At 43.4% G+C, this 20477-nt stretch overlaps 1 protein-coding gene across 4 annotated transcripts; it reads right to left on the bottom strand.

Moving 5' to 3' along the window:
- Positions 1-24: 24 nt before the first annotated feature.
- Positions 25-16773, bottom strand: LAMP2 (lysosomal associated membrane protein 2). Of its 4 annotated transcripts, none has more exon segments than NM_001001749.1 (9): positions 25-537; positions 8069-8236; positions 9023-9098; positions 9368-9487; positions 10849-11063; positions 11788-11949; positions 12508-12721; positions 13226-13344; positions 16636-16735. In NM_001001749.1, coding segments are annotated over 9 exon segments (1278 nt in total). In that variant the 5' UTR covers positions 16697-16735; the 3' UTR covers positions 25-394.
- Between the last annotated feature and the right edge of the window lie 3704 nt (positions 16774-20477).

Here is a 20477-nt window from a genome sequence, read left to right as displayed (position 1 = left end):
CACGAAAAATCCTTCTCAGTGCAGCACTCATACCTTTATCATGTGGCTTTATCAATATCTGATAGCTGTACACAACTAGAAATTGTCTCATATAAAAGGACTAAACAACGGAAGGAAGGTCTCTCAGTGTCATCTGTAGTCAGTCACGACTCTCACATGGACAGACGTAACCCCACTCACTTCTGTGGTCCTCAGAACACTTTCTCCAAAAACCACACAGTAGCTTCAAGTAAATTTCCAATTCATCTCATGCCATATTATTTTGTTGTGATATTTTTTAGTTTTTAATTAAAAAAAAAAAAAAAAACTATGAACGTTTTGTTTGTTTTTAAAGGGACAGGTTTTTAAAGGGACAGAAGAGCACAGGGGTGGCAGCAGAGAAGTAATTGAGAGATTATACAGACTGATAGCCAGTACGACTTTTTCTTCTTCCGATGATATAAGATATAAAGACAAGAATGATAAGGAAGCCAAGTGCCATGCCAACTGCGACTGGAATAAGAAAGTTGAGGTCAGAATCAGCAAAGCATTCTTCAGCTGCAGAAAGAACAAAAAACAGAAACAAAAAACAAAATGGGAAGTGAGAACAAATTAGTAAAGGAAACCGAGCATCAGAAACCAAGTAAAGCAAGGAGCAAAGACACGTGACATTTCTGAGAACATCGTATTACACACATAATATATTTGAAGTAAAGTCAGCATTGAGCAGATTCTTTGAACACGTACTACACGTCATGTGCACTGCCAAGACTCTTCTTGCAATTCCTGCATTACCTTTCATCTTGCTTTGCAGCGCTCACAGATGTGTTAGGGATGTACGGACAAGGCAGCGGGCTGAGCACGTTGGCCACTCACAACTCAGTTAACAGCAATAAAGTGACATAAAACACAAGCTGGCACAGCGCTGCCTTACCAAGAGATTCCCCAAACCCCCCAGCCACCACCATTTCTAGAGGCTTTGGACATGCAGATGGCTAACAGGCATCAAATCAACTCCTGAGGAATCCAGAGGACAGCCCAGGGACACGTGCTGAAAGCACGGAATGGAAAACACCGAGGAACAACCTTTTTGGGTGGGTAACTTTATTTATTTTCAATACAAATACAAGAAAAGTGTTATTGATGTCAGCAGAGAATGATGCAGCTGACCAAAACCAATGGAAGAGAACAACGAGGAGACAGCTGTAATACTACAGTGGCTTTCAATACACCAGTTGGAAAGGATGCAATGAACTCCTGAGCGACGCAAACACTCAGAGCAAGCATTAGCGACCAACACTGGGAACTCATTCCAAACTCCATGGTGCACCGTGAGCACGCACAGAAGCAGGGCTGAGCACACATTTCAAGACAGAGCAGAGCTCTGCGTGCACGGTGCCAAGGGGAAACGTTCCATAAGGTGAGATACCATGTCAGCACGCTGCTCCAGCACTGCAGAGGTGGCAAGAGTGCTTGGCTTTCTGCTTTTATAGCAGATTTTTGTGTTTTTTTTTTCTTGAGTTTATATTAGAACACAGTAAGCATCACACTTTGCCAAAAGTTATTGGTTGTTAAGTGAGTATTTAAGCTATCTGAGCATCTGAATCAGCCTTGGTGATGGGAAGTTTACAGTCCAACACAGCGACTTTCCAAGAAAAGCTGTGTAAGGCCTTTTGTTTGGAGGTAGGAAAGCAAAAGCACATGGAAACTCAGCACCTAAGAACACTGAGCTCTGGAAAAGCTGAAGGCACCTACTGCCAAGCTGAGCAATGCTCCAAAGTGGGGAAAAAGGAACAGAATGTGTAACTTACACCACGAGCTAAGTGAAGTCATTCTGACTGCTGAAAAAAAAAAGTATTGAAGCACCCCAAAAGAGACGCTTCAAGTGTGCTATGTTCAGGTGTTCAGGCACCTCGGATCACTGGAGATCAACACATGCAATTTAATTACTACATGCTGGACAATGGACTACTACTACAAAAGAATTTGCTAGGGATGAAAGGTGCCCAGCAGACAGCAAAGGAAATTCCCTTTTTCTCTTCTATAAAGGAAGGCAATTGCTGTAACATGTATTACAATTCAGCACTGTTGCAAAACACTGACAGTACAAAAAGGGTTTAATGTTTGATACCAGGAACATCCCATCTTTCACCTCTCTTAAGTTTGCCACTGCTGTTGGCTCACACCTATCCACGTGTTGCCACTGCACAAGCGTTAGAAGCTTCAGAGAAGCGCCTGCAGAGACACAACTGGACAACTGCACATCATCATGAGCAGACTCCATGTTTAGGCCATACGAATGGGGGCCGACTGTTTTAACCATTTCATTAACAGATGTTCAAAATAACCAGAAATTTTGGCTACCAAGATTTTTGGGCCTGGTATGAAAAGCCATCTTCCCTTTTAATTACAATCACAAGATGCAACTAATAGCCCATTTTTTTTTCCATTGGTTTAAGCTATTCCATAGAGAAAACTATGATAAGATTTTTTTATTTTTCAAAAGGAGGCATTCATTCACCAGCTGAAAAAATTAATGAGGACTACTACCATGGCATCTTTAAGCTAAAAGACCAGAAATCTTGGTATCTTAGAGAACAGTTGTAATATTTAGTAAACTGTATATAAGGCACAGTCAATAATAAAACAAACTGCAGTGTATGACAGATTATATACATTAATACTCAACATCCACAAGCACACATCAAATGCCATTTCCACAGTCCAGAACAAATCCATGTTTATTCATACAATGCCACTGCACATCTTTACAATTCTGAAATTTGATGTGTAGTATTTTAGAGGAAAAGCAGTCAGTTCATCAGTTGATTATGAACCAGGATGTACTCTGTGCTATTTGCAAAGACAAAAATATAAACCACAACAATGAATTCCACATCAGTTCTTAGCCAGGTGCTAGCTTTAGTAAGCGGTCTGACTGGGCAGAGCTGCTGCTCTGAGTCTTTTGAGTTCAGATTTAGTAATTTACTTCAAGAAAGTTAAAAACTTTCCCATTTTAAAACTGCTCATATCCAGTATTATGGTGTTTCTTGTGGCCCAAAAAGTAAGCCATAATTACTAGGACAACTAATCCTCCCAAAGCTGCTCCTACTGCTATAGGTACAATGAAGTAGTCCACCTCTGGGCTGCAGTCTTCAGCTAAATAGAAAAAGGGCAAGTTTGAAAAAGAAATGCATTTTAATATACTTAATACCATAATCATGCTCTACTTATTTAGAACAGTTATCTTCTCCCCGCCAGGACACTAAGATACTCATCTTGCCCTTGTCCTCCTCCCCCTCCTCAAAGTACAGCAGCAATAGCCCCCTTCCGAAACATCATACTGACAGACTCCTAATTCTATCACCTCCTTTGCTGAAAAGCTGGTATCTGTATATTACTGCACATTTACTGCTATTGTATATCCCTAGTACACCATGATGTGCAGGCTTCCCTTGTGTAGGTACCTACTGCAAGTCTCCAGGATGGTGAGCAATACTAGAGATACAATTAGTCAAAATAATAATGTTTTGACTAAAAAACTAGATTTCAAGTTACAAAGTCATCATGCTTATTGTAGGACAACAGTAACTTCTGCTCTGCTGCTTCTTTCAAGTTTTGTCACAGACTCATCCAGACTGGCACGTACCAACGAGCTGATGGCAGCTTGGTACCTGCAGTCCCACTGGATTTACAGCCTTAAGAATGCAAGCTGTTATGATTTTTACTGAAATATGTTATTCTTCATATTAAAAAGCTTCAGCTTACATTTCAGAAAGACAATAATTTTACTTTTTCTTTGGGTAGCAAACAAGAAGGTAAGTATAATTTAATGATTATATATGCAGTGCAGACTAGAATCGAGGAGGGAGGGTATAGCATTAGATGGCACTTGTTCCTCTTGTCTCATCACCACAGGGTTCAAAATACAGGTAACAGTAAAGAGAAGACTAAAGTCTCTCACTGCAGAAAAAAAACAAAGCACTGAGTAGTACTACTACCAGGAGAACTGGCAGCACAGCCAGGATCACACTGCTTCTCCCTTGGAGGATGAAGCTGCTAACCAGCTCCCAGAAGGCCCCTAATGCTTTCCCACTCTCACTGAATGCAGGAACTTGTTTTATTTCCCAGGATGACTGAAAAAAGAAAAGCCCAACTTTTCACAGCTGTGCATCAGCTTAAGATGGCTAGCAAATATCACACGAGAAAGACATCCTGTCTGGAAGGAGCTGCAATTGCCAAAATAGTTTACAAGCAAATTTCTAATGATGAACCAGACTTGCAGTGTTTCAATTAGTTGTCTTCTGTTAGATGATTGCACCCAAGCACACTTCAGAATGTGCTGAAAAGCAAAACATTTAAGACACAGGCAACCGAGGACTCTCTGAGGAGCGCTTTCCCAAGTTATACAACAGAATCTCAGATATAGACTGATTAAAGTTGGCCTTTTACTCATTTATTTTCTTTTAGAAAAGATAATACAAGATGTCTGCTTTCAAATCGGTTAAGAAGTATGAACAAGTTTCCTTTAGAAACAGAACAATATTATTTAGAGCACAGGTTGAGCAGGTTGACAATTCCCTATGGAGCAACACAGACAGGAAAACTGCTGGTTTTATAACAACAGGCAGTCAGGTGAAACTGAGATGTTTTAGAACCAGGTAACTGCACATCGGTCTAGGAGTACTTTAATCTCGGCGCCAATATACTCGCAGATGAAGATCAGCTTCCAGGTTTTTGCAAGGAGGCATTTAGTTTTGTTGCATTTTTACTGCAAAGCACTCCCATCTTCTATTTCATCCCTTAAAAACCATACACAGCTCAAAAACTCACACAATCAGATGAGGACAGTGTGGCGACTACTCCTTAACACAAATGTACATATATCTGGTGAAGCTGAACATCAGTCAGTAAAATGCTAAAAGGAAAATCTATATGAACTTCTGCATTTAAGGATATATTAATGTGAAAATCATTAGAGCCACTAGTTGACATATTTTTTTTAATTAAAAACTGAAGTCTTGAAGTCTGTTTTGAGATTAAACTTACAGTCGTTCCCCACTGTCATTAAAATGATTTTCAGTAACTGATGCAAAATTGAAGCTGTAGACTACAAGCTATGGCAAGCTTTATCCACCCATTCTTCCTTCCCTAGCTAGTGGTAAGATGAAACCTTTCACCCAAAAAAATGTTACTGAAAGAAGTGGTTTGTATACAAACATGCCACAGACATCTCTACAACCCTAGAAAGCACTAATAAAACACGAAACCAGCTTTGTTGTAGGTTAAACTCATTCCAATGGAGACAACTATGTTAAATGACTAGTTCAAGCAGCTTGTGTTATGACGTAAGTAAAAAGTCACACATTGTTTAGAAAAGTTTTTTTTTTTTTTTCCCCCATGCAATAAAAACTATTACAGCACAAAGAGGACAGAAAAAGGTTGTGCAGCAAGGGTCAGTCTCTACAGAGCTGCAGCTTAAGGACAGTCCATCTGCACTGCATATTTAAGCTAGTTGGCCTTTCCACATAGCAGGAAAAATAGGCGTAGTGGGTCCATCTCAGACTTGTTTGGCTTTTGCATTCTTAACATTAATAAAAGCTACAACGCACACAGTCAAACATAAAGTACATTAAACACTGAGAACGTCAATGGCAGACAGTTATAATGTAGGTTTCGATTAGCAGAGAACCATTCAAGATGAAGACTTAAAAGACAGCTCAAGTTGCAGCAACAGATACTGGCTCATTGAACGAAAGCATCCTTGAAGTTACAATGGTCATTCAAAGCAATAAGATAAGATAGACCAGTTCTGTGCAAAGTATAAAGTTAAGTGCACTTTAAAGTTCTGGACTATTTTAGAACGGATATTCCCTTTAAATTGATGCCAGCAAAAAAAAAAAAAAAAAAAAACCTGCATGAATTTAGCAGAATTCTGTCTCAGTTGAATCTTTCAGGGGATTGCCATGATGAAGAACTCATGCCTAACAATTCATTAAAAAAAAAAAAACACAAAAAACAAAAAGACCCACTGTTTTTTGAAAAGCATTTGGAAACTGCACCAAATTCTTCCAATACACCCTCCACCTGGCAGGGACAGGTTACCCACTTTGCTTGTACAGCCATGTACAAATTTTGGGGGTGGCTCCCAAAACCACTGAGGCAGGAGTAAACTACTCAAACTCCATCAAAGCTAAGTAAGTTACTGCTGCCACTTCAAAAAAAATCACTCAGTCACCAGCCTGAAGTTCAACTGTATGAAAAACAAAGCTGTTACTGGGCATCATATAATCCGTGGTAAGTACTACATGAGTCAACATGGTGACTAATGCTGCCAACTTAACCCACAAATATGACAACAACTAAGGAATGCAGAAGAGAGAAGCAAGTACAAATCCTATGCAATTCTGGGATTTGCCCAATGCACATCAGTTTAAAATGTGCTCTATTTCAGGCTACAATTTATAAGAAGAAAAATAAATCCTAAACATTTCAAGGTTTTGTTCAAAATAAAATCCTTAGCCTAGTCATTTATGCAATAGCGACATCTGCCATCTTCAGAACAGCTACGAGACTCACGTCATCTTCTTGGAGCTGGAAAACTAAAAACGTAGTTCTGCTTCATCTGAGATAAACATTCTCCCTTTGCTTCCCAACTCCAACTAGCTGTGGCTAGTATTTAGTTGTAAGTTTTGGGGCTTTTTTGGACTTCGGAACTTGCACTTGCTTCATTAAGGGTGAAATCAGAACAGTGATTACATTTTGATTCACAAAGTTTGATATCCAGCATAGCTTTTCCTTCTGCCAATTATGTAAGCAATCACTATAATGACAATCAAGCCAGCAAGTGCAGCACCAACTACAATTGGGATTAGAATGGTGTCATCATCCAGCGAACACTCCTGGGCTGTAGATAAGAAAAAGGTTGCAACAAGGAATAAATAAAGACAGAATATTTGCCAAGTATGGTATAAAAACCTATTTTCCTTAACATGAAGATGAACAAAATCAAGTATTTTTACAGGTTTATACTAACAACGAACTGCAGAGTTCTCATTGGTATTTCTAGCATATATTAAGGATTATAATCATTCTGTATGTTTGATAATCTAACAAGCTAAAGGTACTGTCCTGGTGTATGAGCATTCATGTGCACAAAATCTGTACAAGACAAGGGAGCAGCTATTCTACTGCTAAGACAGAACAAGGCTTATCTATTTCAAGCTTAAGGCAAGCCTGTTACAGTGAGACGAAACCATTAACTGTGGGGAAGAGGAGGAAGCTAGCTGCAACTAGAAATACAGGGTAAAACGGTACTCTAACTCCTCAGAGCATTTGATGATAATTATTGGTCACCCTGCACACTATCTGGGGATTCAACTTACCACTCCCCAGGAAAAAAAAAGAGCTCAAAAATCCACACCCAGACTATCTGTCTACAGATTAACCTGCAAGTACTGTTATATATATTACACAAGGACCAAGATATGCTAAAGATTATTAGCAAGTTCACTCAAATCTTTCCAGTTTTCCCCAGACACAACTAGGATAATGAAGCAAACAACATCTTAGAATGTTTCTTTGGTCCTGGATATACAAGGCTGTTTCCAGAAGAAGCTGTTAGTTCCTTTTTCCACAACACTGCTACTCCTTAGGAATGTTTACACTGTTTTTAGACCGGTAGGTCTAAAGAATTGCCTGAAGCTGTTAAAGTTCACTTTTATTTAAGCTTTTTCCCCATTTTCTTATATATTCTAGCTACAAAAATCTATATATTGTCAGCAGTCTTCTAATCCATTATGCAAGGCAATGCTAAGACCCACTTCAGCACCTCTAGCTCCTTCAAGAGGGGAACCAACATGCTTAGTAGACCTGTTTTTTTTTTTTTTTTAAACATATTGAGAAAAAAGCTGACAACCCTCCTTGAACTTGAATGTCAGTCTCAGAAGTTTAATTTCATGTATACAAAAAATACACTGGGGCAAAAACTTCAAAAAAACCGAAGTACTTATGGCCAGCTCTGGTACTTTTTAGCAAGTAAGAATTTTACAAGCATTTCAAGAATTAGCACAAAAATAAAAGAACTTACCTATTGAGAATTTATTTTCTTTCACAAGGAATGGCTGAACCCATAGGTTAAAAGTATGTACTTGAAGATTTTCATTAATCTCAAGAGTTTGCTCCTTACGGCACATATAAGAATTACCAAGAGAAGCATCCCATTTGCTCAGGTTGTTGTTATCTGCACTTAAAATGACTAAATAAAGGGGGGGAAAAAAAAAAAAAAGGAAATTTCCATCATGCCTACTTTAAATACAAGAAACATGCTAATACATTCATAGGACTGAGGAGCTGAATCTAGATGGACCAGCTTTTCAGGTTTGCCTACTCTTCAATAAAAAGCAGTCTTAAGTTTGATTGATCTGCTTGCTCTCACTGCCTGGCTTCTTTCAGATATTTTAATACTTAGCAGTAGCCTATCCTCCATATAAATATGACATTAGGCTTTTTTCATACCTTCACTCATCCCAACACAGAAGTAGTGCAGGTACTTCAGTGCTCTTTTAATTGCAGTAGCTTTGACAACTTAAAATATATATATATTTTTATTTGGAAAAAAAATGTATGCTTGAGTTTTTGAAGGACTGGACTCCTCCCCAGTGTTGAGCAGAAGTGACAGGAAGATAACATACCATTTTCAAGCAAAGACAACAGCTGGTTTCGGAAAAACAAAAAGCTTCAGAGTTGACAAAACTTATTTTGTACCTCAGAATATTATGTTACTGAGAACTGTGATGTAAGAGAACCCTTCTCAATCTATGTTTATCAAAGAGAGGTTCCATTAACAGAAGCCTCAGCACAACCTTACGTTGTTGTTCCAAATAACCCCTGTAGTCATTTGTGCTCGTTACTCCTGTTCCTATCAGCTAAAAGACTTAGACATAGGAAGTAACAGTAAGCATGAGCAGTATGTTCATCAGAAGTATACAATTAAATGTAGAAATTGAAGATTACATTCACTTTAAAGGCTGGCATTACTTACCAGAACCATTCTGATAGTTGAGCAGCGTAACGTTCACCTCTCTCAGATAAAATTTTTGTACACTTGCACTTGCATTCTGTTTAACAAGGAAGAACCAACTGTCAGTGTGTCATTCTGCAATTTCAATTTTAGTCACGTTTCCCAAGTTTAGTACATTTACCACAGTCCTACATTTCCCCACAACTTCATCTGAAATACCTTTTTGCCCTGAGGCAAATGACAGTCAGCTAGCCAGTCTCACTTCCTTCATGGAAACAGCCTAGCAGCAGCAAGTTGCAGGATTTTACCATCAATGCTCATCACACAATGCTGTTAAAGCAAAAACTTAACGTAGAAGTTACTTACAACAATGAACGTGAAATCAATTAATGTCCTATTTCCATCATTCAATTTCAGAGTAGCTGATGCGTTACCACATGTACCATCTGCATGAGTTGTTTTTGGATCGATGTTGAGCAGAAGAGGCTGAAATACATACATACCATGTCAAAGGAGCTCAGCTAACTTGCATCTATCATGAATCTATTATTTCAGTTAGCAGCAGTCTTGTGCTTGAAGAACATGTAATAAAGGAGAAGATAGCACAAAGACTAAGTCTAGCTACTACCTAACCAAAGCTGCCTGAGTTACTTTACATGCTGGTGACACTGAGACAAACTGCCCTGTGAAGTTTCACTTCCACTTAATAAAGATAAATACATAAAAAGAAAGGTCAGGGCATTTTTCCCTTGTGCATCCGAAAGAACAGCATAGCTGTTTAGCTTTGGCTCCCTCTGTGGGAAAAGACAGCAGCTGCAGGCCCCAAGAGCCTAAGAAAGTTCCAGTATTTCAATATTTTTATATGTACTCCTAGTAAACGGTTACGTTTGATAAAGGTAAGGGTTTGCAGCTAACTAGGTATTAGGCCTCAGAATTATCCCATGGTCAGAGAGGTGTCTCGTACACTTGGAAGCAGTTCTGGACAGCCAGCAGCGCACCAAGCAAACACTCTGCATGCACATTTCACACACAAAAAAAAAAACCCAAAGCAATCTTTCTGCTCTCCTTCATCAACTCCAACATGGACAAGAGAGAGGTACTACACCTACGTCAGCACATTCTAAAACACCACTACTGACTGAGGATGGCTTCCTAGAGAAGGACGTGGGGGTACTTATGAATGAAAAACTTTAAACGAGCCAGTAATGCACAACTGCAGCCCAGAAAGCCAAGTGTATCCTGGGTTGCATCAAAAGTGCAGCCAGCAGGGCAAGGGAGGTGATTCTTTCCCTCTGCAGTACTCTTGTGAGACTCTATCTGGAATACTGCACTGCACCTTGGGGTCCTCCCGTACAATAAAGACATGGACCTGCTGGAGTGAGAACAGAGGGCTATGAAAACAATCAGAGGACTAGAGATACAAAGACAGGTTGAACTATCTGGGGTTGTTTAGCCTAAAGAAGGCCTGAGAGACCTTACTGCAGCCTTCCAATACTTAAAGGAAGCCCACAAGAAAGATGGGGAAAGACTTCTGACCAAGTCGTGTAGCAGTAGGACAAACAGTAACTGTTTTAAACTATAAGAGAGTAAATTCATTCAGATTAGATGCAAAGGAATTATTTACTATGAATGTGCTGAGGCACTGGCACAGGTTGCCCAGAGAAACTGAACACCCCATCCCTAGAGGGGCTCAAGGCCAGTCTGGGTGGGGCCCTGGGCAACCAGATCTAGTGGAGCTGCCTCTGTCCATGGTAGGGGAGAGCTGAAACTAGGTGAGCTTTAAGGTACTTTTCAACCCAAATCATTCTTTGATTATATTCCAAAATTTGAAAACATAAGAGACGCACCTTGTCTTGGGAAATATTCAGCTGCAGCCCCACAGTAGCCAGAAGACAAGTTTTATTTCCAGTTTTAAGAGAATAGTTTCCTGTGACTGGATTCTCAGCAGGTTTGGGAGCGGTGGTTGGAGCAGGTGAAATGGTGGTAGATGCAGTAGTTACATTGGCAACAGTAGGCAGAACAGTAGGTGCAGCAGTAGGTGTATCAGCATAACACCTAGACTCTGGAAAGAAGGTTTAACCACCATTTCAGTGATGAGGTTTTTATTAAGGCTTATGGCTGAGAGGTCAGTTTGATACAGACACCCATTTCTAAGTTGTAATCTAAGCTCAATGGGAATCTGCTCATCACCAAGTGAAGAGTCCCCAACTCAGCGCTATGGCACAGCACTCACTCCAAGTGATTAACAGCTGCAATCTGTTCTAAGAAATTCTGTTACCATTTTAAATCCATGTACCAAAAACAATGCTACTTCTCTAATACACTGAAGCAAAACACATCCACAAAAGTAAATGTTAGCACTTATAGAACTGTGATATACATTGCAATTTAAGTAAACAATGTCATATGTAGCAGAATGATATGCTGGTCTCCTCTGTCTAGCAGAACTATGAGACAACAAGCTACCACAGGCTTCGTATTATTTAAATGGAAAAACAGTGAATGCAGTTTGCAGCAACACTTCTGGAGTGTCTAATACCCTCAAATGCACTCTATTAGAATACTGCTGGGAACATTACTACACAACTGGATGTGCTCTATTGATATATATATATATTTTTTTTCCAGGAACAAGGAAAGACATAGTTGAAGATTATATATAATTCAACATGGCACATCTTAGAACTGTTGGATTTTCTTTTAATTACTGAATTTCACCCCTGCACTAGGATGCCATACAAAAAAAGCCCACTTACAATTACTTACTTCCCACAAGGAACGCTCACCTTTTTTACTAATTGTGCCATTTTGAACAAAAGGCTGCATAGTAACATTCCAGAAAATCTGTGTTACGTTTTCTGCTTCCAAAGAGGTAGTATGATGACACACAAAGACATTATTCAGTTGAATTGGATGCATAGCGTCCTTTACAACAATTGTAACTGGTCCTACAAATAAAAACAAATATTTTAATGCCTTGTTTACCACAAGAACATTTACAGGTAGTGTTACGTTTCCCATAATTCTTAAGACAAAGAAATAACAGGAATTAAGTCTAACAGTCCTAACCTCTCTTGAATGTTTTACCCATGTGTTCTGACCTGATGTGACACAGAGAAGTCTTTAGAAAGGAAAACACTAAGTCTTTGTTCAAGAAAAAAAAACGTACTGGTAGGACTAAGTATACACAGAAACCCTAACACTTTTTGTTTTGCTACACAGAAGGTGAACACACAGAAATCAGTCTTATATTCGCCTCTTATGTGCTAGCAGCACCCCCCATCACGCCTGTTCAAATGGTTAATCTTCCCCTTCTGTTCCACCTAAAGGCACTAGTCAAGCTAACTTAAGGCACTAGTTAACCTAACTAGTCTGCACTCTCATCCAGTGCACAGGCACTATGAGCAACAGCAGCATATGACATTGAAGTCATTGGATACACTCTTAGTACTCCAAACTTTGGAAAAGCCAAGCAAAGCTATCTCAGGGACGTGAGATAACGCTACCTTGTCTCCTAGCATCAGGAAAGACAGCAGTATCATTGGTGTTGTAGGTAAATGTGATAAACTCAGCCCGATAAGTTTCGTTGTTTTTTGTGAAGTTAATGCTCCAAGAGTGACCATCTCCAAACTGCACTGCCAGAAGTGCAGCTTGTGTGTCACTGCCACAGATGCTTCCGTTGTGTGTCACAGTGGATGTCAAATCCAAGCTTGCATTTTTCTAGAAGACAAAAATTTGCACTATTTTCAGATAACCATTCTTCCCCATGGCAGCCTTATAAACCTGCCAGTGTTAGATGGAAACCTGCACAAGATCAGTAAGATTATTTTAGGCTTTTCCACAGTTTTGTATATCAGGTAGGAATAACCTACCTGACACCTGGCTCACAAGGGAGCCACATCAGATCTCAGAACAAAATTACAAATTTAACCTGGCTGATAAACTCCACTACACCAAAGCACAGCTAACATTCACTGTTTAGCCTCAGAATACTGCTACATTGAGAAACAGAACCCACCAAGTTGGACCAGTATGCCTTCTAGGTGCAGTAGGGTACTTGTATTATTAATTGAGAACTTGTGCTTTGTTTTAAAATGGATGTTTAGGAATACTCTTAATAAATGCCTTTATCAAGAAAACCAATAAACTAAATACAAAATGTATCATATTGTTCTATCCCAGACTAAATGCAGTTCTCAACAAAAGTTAGCTCCAAATACTTACATAATCACTACTGTTTGTTTCATATTTTATCAAGAATTTCATCATCCATTGTGCGTACAAGCATGTAAAATTAGAGGCATCCTTTACATCTACTTCCACTGCATAGGACTGGAAAAAACCTGTAAGATAAAGTTATTAGCTATTAAGACATAGACTTTACACTCATTACAAAGTAGTACGTTATTTCAGACTGGATTCTACTTGTCAGGCACCGAACTGATAGCTAGATATCTAATAAATGTTAGAACTAGGAAGCCCATCATGAAGTTATCAATGCTAAATACTAATTGAGAGGATAATTTATAGTCTACATGCCTGACCAAGGCCAAAAAATTAAATGAGCATTAGCTTTCTGCTGACTGAAACTGAGTAAACCAAACTGCACGAACGCAGCATTTAGAACAATGTAGTGCTTGTCGACCAGAGACTCCATGTTGTTTCATCGATGGCATGACTCCAGCTGACCTCTAAGAAAGATCAGTGTGCTTTCATCGCGTTTCTACAATTTCTGGCTCATTGGACATGGATGTTAAATTCCATTCAAGGTTTTAGAGAACTTGTTATAGTTGAATTTTTAACCCAGCCTGACTCCCAACAGAGAGACTTCCCCAAAGCCAGTTCTCATTTGGTTTTGTTCAGCATTCCCAGTCTGCCACAGTTCCCTAAAACAGACAGATCTGAAATATTAGAAGAATCATTCCTGACTAACCTAGGGTTGATGTTTGTCAGGCTCATTTCCTTAAAGCAATGGTATCTGCAATTGCACAGTTCTCTTCAATAGCCATTCAAGTATTCCACCCCTCAACACACAGAATCCGCAGTACTTCACACTCTGCATCACACTTTACCTTGACATTAAGGACTTCCTCCCTGCCCCATACTGGTACTTTTCTACCAGCAACACAAAACTCAGCACACAAAACAGCTGGCTGTAACAGCATTCAAGTGCAGCCTGCATTGTTTACACTGTTTGGAGTACCTTCTGTAAGAAGCATCCAAGGTAGAGCCAGGAGAAACCTGACTGTGTTGACTCCGAAGCAAACTGTGCTCAATACCATACCATTAATTTATCAGTTCTAGAACCCTAATCTATTATGTGGTAAGAACACTTCAGACTAAGGACAAGGCAGTAAATGAGGGTTTTCACATGGTTTATTCTAAACATGAAGCAGCAAACCGCAAGGAGTTCTAGCTCCAACAATGGCAGCAAATACATCACCCCACCTGACCAAGTGATAATGCCACTTAAGCATCGCGTTCAGTAGCCCGGGCCATACTCTATTTGTTTATAGGAGGCACATAAATGCACACCCTGTCCCCAGCAGCTCACGGAATGGTTTATTGAACAAGCTCTAAGAGTCTTGTGGTAACAGCCATACTTCTGTCCTTTGGTTACTGATCCTCAGTAAGCAGGGTAACAGACACAAGCAGTACAACTCATGCCCAGGCAAGGCACCTGCACGTTGTTAAAGCAATGGTGCAGCATGGCTTTTAAAAGAGTTACTGTTTGCGCAGAGATCTATGGTGCAACCAGGAGATAACAGCTTGGCAATCTGCTACCACACAGCACCGGAACTCGCTGCCAAGAGTCAGTTTGGAGTTCCAGGAACACTAAAACTCTTCCCCTTCTGACTCAAGGAGGGATTTGATACTGCATCTATGCACCAGCCCTTCTCATTTCAGAAAGAACGTGGCCAAATCTGAAGTTCTGGGCAACCACTGCAACCCAGACAGGCCAGCCATGGTGCCTGCATACAAACACACCTGCAGGTCACGTAGCCTGGCACGCCGAGTGGTTCCACTGAGCCACAGCGAGTGCAATGCAAGGAGGGTATAAACCAAAGAGGATTTTGATGTGAACACCTCAGTAATTTGCTTTGTAATGCTGTGATTTTTATTTAACTTTTCAGTGCTATTTTACATTAGCAAGGCTCTCCCACCTTCATAAAAAAAAAAAAGATAAAGGGGTGTGAAATTCTGTTTTTGCTGGGAATTAGCAGGGAACAGAAGGGAGATATCTTACTGACTGGGAGCAAAATACCCTCAGAGTGATGCAGTATCAGAAGCAGGGGGTTAAATAGTACACACACTGTTCTCCTCACAGAGAAAACAGCTTGAAAATAACTTCTCCAAAGGAAATCTATCAGCATATGTGCTACTAGATACAACAGCAAAGAGAAACGCCACACCAAGCACGTTCATAGGGCACACCAGGCACGCCCTGACCTACTTAGTTACGCTGACAGCAAGTAACTGCAACTGTAAAAGCAGATATTGGTGTGTTTTTTCCCCAGTAGGACTTCTTTCCAGATGACATAAGAAAACACGCGTTCCCCACGCTCCACAGCATTTGTTCTACCTCTATAAATAACTGAAAACACACAGGCAAAGGTGACAAAGCCCGAGCGCAGCTGGCACGAAGCACGAGCACAGCAGTGGGCTATGAGAACTGCTACGCTGATCGCACACAATTTGCAAAGCAGAGGCCCCGAAGCCTCGCCGCACGGAGCAGCAGCCTGGCCCGGCCCGGCCCACCTCCTCACACACCGCTTGCATAACAGCCCCGGAGACAGCAAAGCGCACGGTCACAAGGGGGGTATTAGCAGAAAGGAGCCTGGCTTTTCACAGCGCCCGGTCAGCGGATGCGTTTATTGGAGACGTGTGCGTGGGGCATAAAGGCGTGTGTTTGCTTATCACGCTCTGCCATCGCTGCTTTCACCGCGGCGGCCGCGCGCTGGGCAGGCGCTCGGGCGGAAGGCTGCGGCACGACCTGCTGCGGAACGCGGCCGGAGGAAGTTGCCCAAGTTGGCGGTTCGGCACCGGGCGTTCGGATGGAGCGCGTGAAGTACCGCGAGCGCACGGCGGGGCCGCGGGGGCGGACAGCGCCGCTCTCACAGCGCCGACCGAAGAGCGCGGTACGCCCCGCGCTCCCGGCGGTTCCCCTAAGGGCGATGCCCGTCGCTCCGCGCTTCAGACACGGAGCTGTGGCAGCGCCTGCCTGCCTGCCGATTAAAGCTTCGTTATTTTCCTTGGTTTTTTATTGCCCCAAAAGGAAAAGCAGGAGCCCCACAAGGTGCTGCTTCCCCTCTACAAGGGCAGGCACGGGGCTGCAACAGGAGGCCGCAGGCAGCGGGCTCTCCGACCCGGGGAGGCGCCGCCCGGCACGGCACGGCTCCGCTGGGCCGCTCTGCGCCGCACCGCACCGCACCGCGCCGCTCCCCCGCGGGCTGTGCCGACCCGGCTGCGCTCCCCCACGGCCGCCCCCGCTCGCCGGGCCCATCCCCAGCTGGCCCGCAGTACGGCAGCTGCCCGCGGCCGCGTCACGTGCCCCAGGGACAGCGGCACGAGCCGCCAGCACACCCCCCCCACCCCGCAACGCAACGCAACGCAACGCCTCCCGCCCGGCTCACCGCAGGCACCGAGGAGGAGCAGCAGCAGCGCGAGACCGGCGGGGCAGCGCGGCGGTGCCATACTGCCGGCCGAGGGGCTCTTCCGAGGGGCAGGCGGGCGCGGCAACAGCGTCGACATCGGTCATGTGAGGGGAGGGGCGGCGCCGCCGATCGCCGCGGCGGAGCTCGATCCCACGGCTCGCGGATCGGGCGCCCCTCGCGGTGCCGCGGGCGGGCGGGTTTTCTCCGGCGGGCGGGGCTGGCGGCGGGGCCGCCCGGCTTCCACCGGGCCCTGAGGGGTGTTTGCCGCCTTTCCCACCCGGGAAGGAGGGGGTTTCTGATCTGAGCCCCTTCGAAGAGCGAGGCTGAGGGGATATGTGTTGTGTGCAGCACGGGAACACTGAGGGGAGGTGCACCCACCGAGATGCCCGGTGTGGAAAAAGTAATGACAGTAAAGAATGAAGCCACTTGATTTACTGTATCCACAATAAATCAAGGGGTGAGAAATGGCAACAGAAGTGACCGCCATTGCCCGTCCCGCTGCAGCCGTCCCTGCCCGGGGTGACTGGGCAGCACCCCTTGTCACTGCCCCTGCTGATCACCCAGCCCACCATGAGCTGCGGGCTGCTGGGGAGCATGGGGTAACAGCAGCAGGGCTGAACCACCACCTGAAAGCAGCAGTACTCCTGTCTTTCTCCTCCCCATTGAGAGCAGGGCATTTCAGAGGCTGGCAGAGCCTCTGCTGCCTTTACATTCACCCATGGTGCTTCATTGCTTCGCTGCAGAGTCCTCTTTGTTGGAAATATCCAAATAATTTATCAGGACGGTATCTGTGATAAAGCAGATTTTATTTGCAATTGCAATGGCGGGCGTCCTGCAAGCAGGAGTGCACGCAGAAAACAGCGTTACATCTTTTATGCCCTATTACCCAACGCTTATCTCTTCCTGCCCTGGTTCCTCACGGGCCTCCTCATTGGTATATTCTAGGCACTTTGTGTCCTGGAATATCACATTTTGCACTGTCTGGAACATTTACTTTAGGACTTGTAGCTTCATTTATAACTATTGGTATATTCAAATGTCCCCTTGCTCTGAGTGAAGAATCCTGGCTGTTGTGATCTCTCGCTTATACATAGGAAATGGACTGTGAAACGACGAGACCTTCTGCAGAAGGAAGTGGCAGCCTGACTACCTTTTCTGCATTATGTTGACTTAGTGGAGTGTGAAATGAAACCAAACAGTCGATATCATAACAAGCAAATCGGGTTCTGTTCAGTAGCACAGAATGAAATTAGCATCTGGTGTAGGATTAAAATAACGGGACAGCTTACAGTTTAGTACAAGGAAAAATGGTGGGAAAAATCTCCCCTCCAGAAATATCTTCATTAATATTACCCTCTGTTTGCACCTGATTGCTTTGCCTTCCCTGTATTTCCATCCCTGCTATATAACTGCTTTCTTGTGCTGTTACATCATTTTACTGTAATGTGGCTCATGCAGTTTTTATTCAGGGGTTGCTCTATCAATTGAGATTAATGAAAGTTCCTCTTCAGACCAATGGACAACAGAGTGTGGGCCCAGTCCTGCCTGCAGTGAGGTCAGCACCAAACTGGCTGTAAGAGTAGGTAGCCAAAAGCTGAAGCCTTGGAGTTTGCCCGGCAAAACCCACGTGCTTCATCCTTCTGAGCGTGGTGGCTCTCCACGAAGGCTGTCTGTGGTTCTGCACAGCAGTGTGCCCGTGCACAGTGACACCCTCCTCTGGCCCAGCCGACTGACAGAAGGTTGGGTTTGGCAGTGTTCACCTTCAAGGGAGAACAGGAGGGCAGTTCCCAAAGCCTATCTTCTGCTCAGAGCTCCGGGAGGAGCAAAGTGAAACTGTGCTCCGCTCCCTCTGTTAAGAAATCCTCCAGCTTTCCTTAGGAAAAAAAAATGGTGCTGGCTGGGGTTGGTCATTGTTTGGTTCCTAGTAAGTTCTGTGGAAAGCCAGTATGTTCAGTACTGGCAGCTTCCAGCTTTGACAAATACCCATTGTATCTTATTTATCATGAGTAATTTATTTGCGCAGTGTTGCAGCTTAAAGGCAGCAGCATTTGTGTGCTAGCAGGACTTCAGTAGTGTAAGATCCATCTCCTGTGGTCAGCTGTTTTCCTCTAACAATAGAGGCACGAATGGTTATGGCTGGGAAGCAGAAAAAATGCCTTCCCTTTTGCTTAGAGAGAGAAATTAGTTTGCATTTGGCATGGTTTTGGGATCTGCTGATGGGTGTCAGGATGATGCTGTTTTCCTAAGACACTCCTTCCATTTTCTGCTGGATTTGAACATGAGGACTGGGATGTTTCTGTACAGCATTACATTTTTACTGCATGTTTGATGTCACTAATTTCAACAAGCTGCTGTCATGTACAGAACACGGGTCTGCAACACGTTCCGATTTCTTATTTAGGATTTGGTGCATAAATTGATGCCTAATTTCACATAGGTAGGCTGTTCTACGGCCTTCATTCACAGTACATACTAGATGCACAGCATATGCTTAATCCTTCAGCTAGTTGGATGCGATGTCTGTAATCAGACTTTTCTTAATCCAAAGACCTGCAAAAGGCAATGGAGGTCAGAAGCAAAGCTTTCGGTGCTTAATGAAGCACTGAGAACACCAATGTTTCTGATCCACAGGGCGGAGGAGTACAGCTTATGAAGAGAAGACAAAGAGAATACCATGCAGAAGTTACTGCTTTATTCCAATTGCTTTTAGGGGTACTGATGCTCACTGAAGTTCTCCTCCTCTTGCAGCTCCACTTTCCAAGCTGTGCAGTGGCATGGGGACTCACTGAGATCCGGGCACCTGCATGAAGAACGGCGTTGCCCAGCACAGCCTGGCAGCAGAGCGCTTCAGCTGCGGCTGTTACTGGGGAAGCATGACGGCCACAGCTCTGAAACAATCACTTTCTATCTCAACTGTGTGAAAGCTGCGCTTCACCCCCGCTCAGAGCAGATGGCGGCGTTTCTGAGCTGCTGCTTTTCTGGAGGAGGTGGTGATGGGAAACCAAACCATTAAATGCTGCCGGGCCAGCAAACTGCTGAGTCAAGACTGGGGCAATCACGTGGAATGCCAAAAAAAGAAACCTTTGTGCTGAGGTGAAGGGATCGGAGCCCAGGCTGCAGCGGGCGGCTGCAGTGTTTCCTGCAAAAGCGCACTGAGAGCTCACGCTGTGACACAGCTGGAAAAACATGTTCCCAGCCTGCACGCAGAAGCAAAGGTAGGGAGGCGGTGCTGGGCCACAGGCGTGTTATACAAGCATGCTCAAGATGTCATTTTAACCATGTGTTGGCTGGGATATTATGCCTGTAAGCAGACTTCTGTAAGCAAGCAGCGTGGATCAGCAGGTCCTCGTCTGTCCCACGGCCAGCAGCCCTGTGAGTTGTGGGCGATGCCAGTGCTGATGGTTTGCAGTGCCTGCTGATGCTCAGGAGCAGCCCAGCTGCCGTGGGACACGGCATGCATTGCAGTGATGGGCGGTCAGGCATATGGGCTAACGAGCAGCAGCAGATGAGACTTGTGCATGTGTGAGTTATGCTAAATTGCCAGGGTTAGATCTGTTCCACGGGGAAAAAAAGACAACTATTTTTCAGTGGGTAGGCTGACAACTCAGTGCGTTCTGTGGGCTTGTAGCAGCACAGCAGAAGAATATCAGTAATCAGAAATTTGTATTTTTAGCTATATATAAGCTGACTTCCTGGGGATACCTGTCAGCTTTGGAGCAGAAACTGCTTTGTGAAGATGCTCAGCTTCACATACCGGGCACCTCCCACTTCTGCTCTTATGAAAGCGTACTGACAGTAACTTGTTTGGAGAAACTTTGGCA

This window comes from Gallus gallus, chromosome 4 (genome assembly GCF_016699485.2).
Source record: "Gallus gallus isolate bGalGal1 chromosome 4, bGalGal1.mat.broiler.GRCg7b, whole genome shotgun sequence".
Classification (NCBI taxonomy): domain Eukaryota; kingdom Metazoa; phylum Chordata; class Aves; order Galliformes; family Phasianidae; genus Gallus; species Gallus gallus.
The sequence above is the reverse complement of the archived record's forward strand: the minus strand, read 5'-3'. Positions and strand labels throughout refer to the sequence as shown.

Bases quoted from the DNA above. Each gene is read 5' to 3' on its own strand.
- LAMP2 (NM_001397758.1), bottom strand. From the start codon at position 16,753: ATGTCGACGCTGTTGCCGCGCCCGCCTGCCCCTCGGAAGAGCCCCTCG. The intron at 13,345-16,635 runs GTGAGCCGGGCG...TTTATCTTACAG, and splicing joins GCTCCTCCTCGGTGCCTGCG to GTTTTTTCCAGTCCTATGCA. The intron at 538-8,068 runs GTAAGTTCTTTT...TTCTTTCTGCAG, and splicing joins AGAAAATAAATTCTCAATAG to CTGAAGAATGCTTTGCTGAT.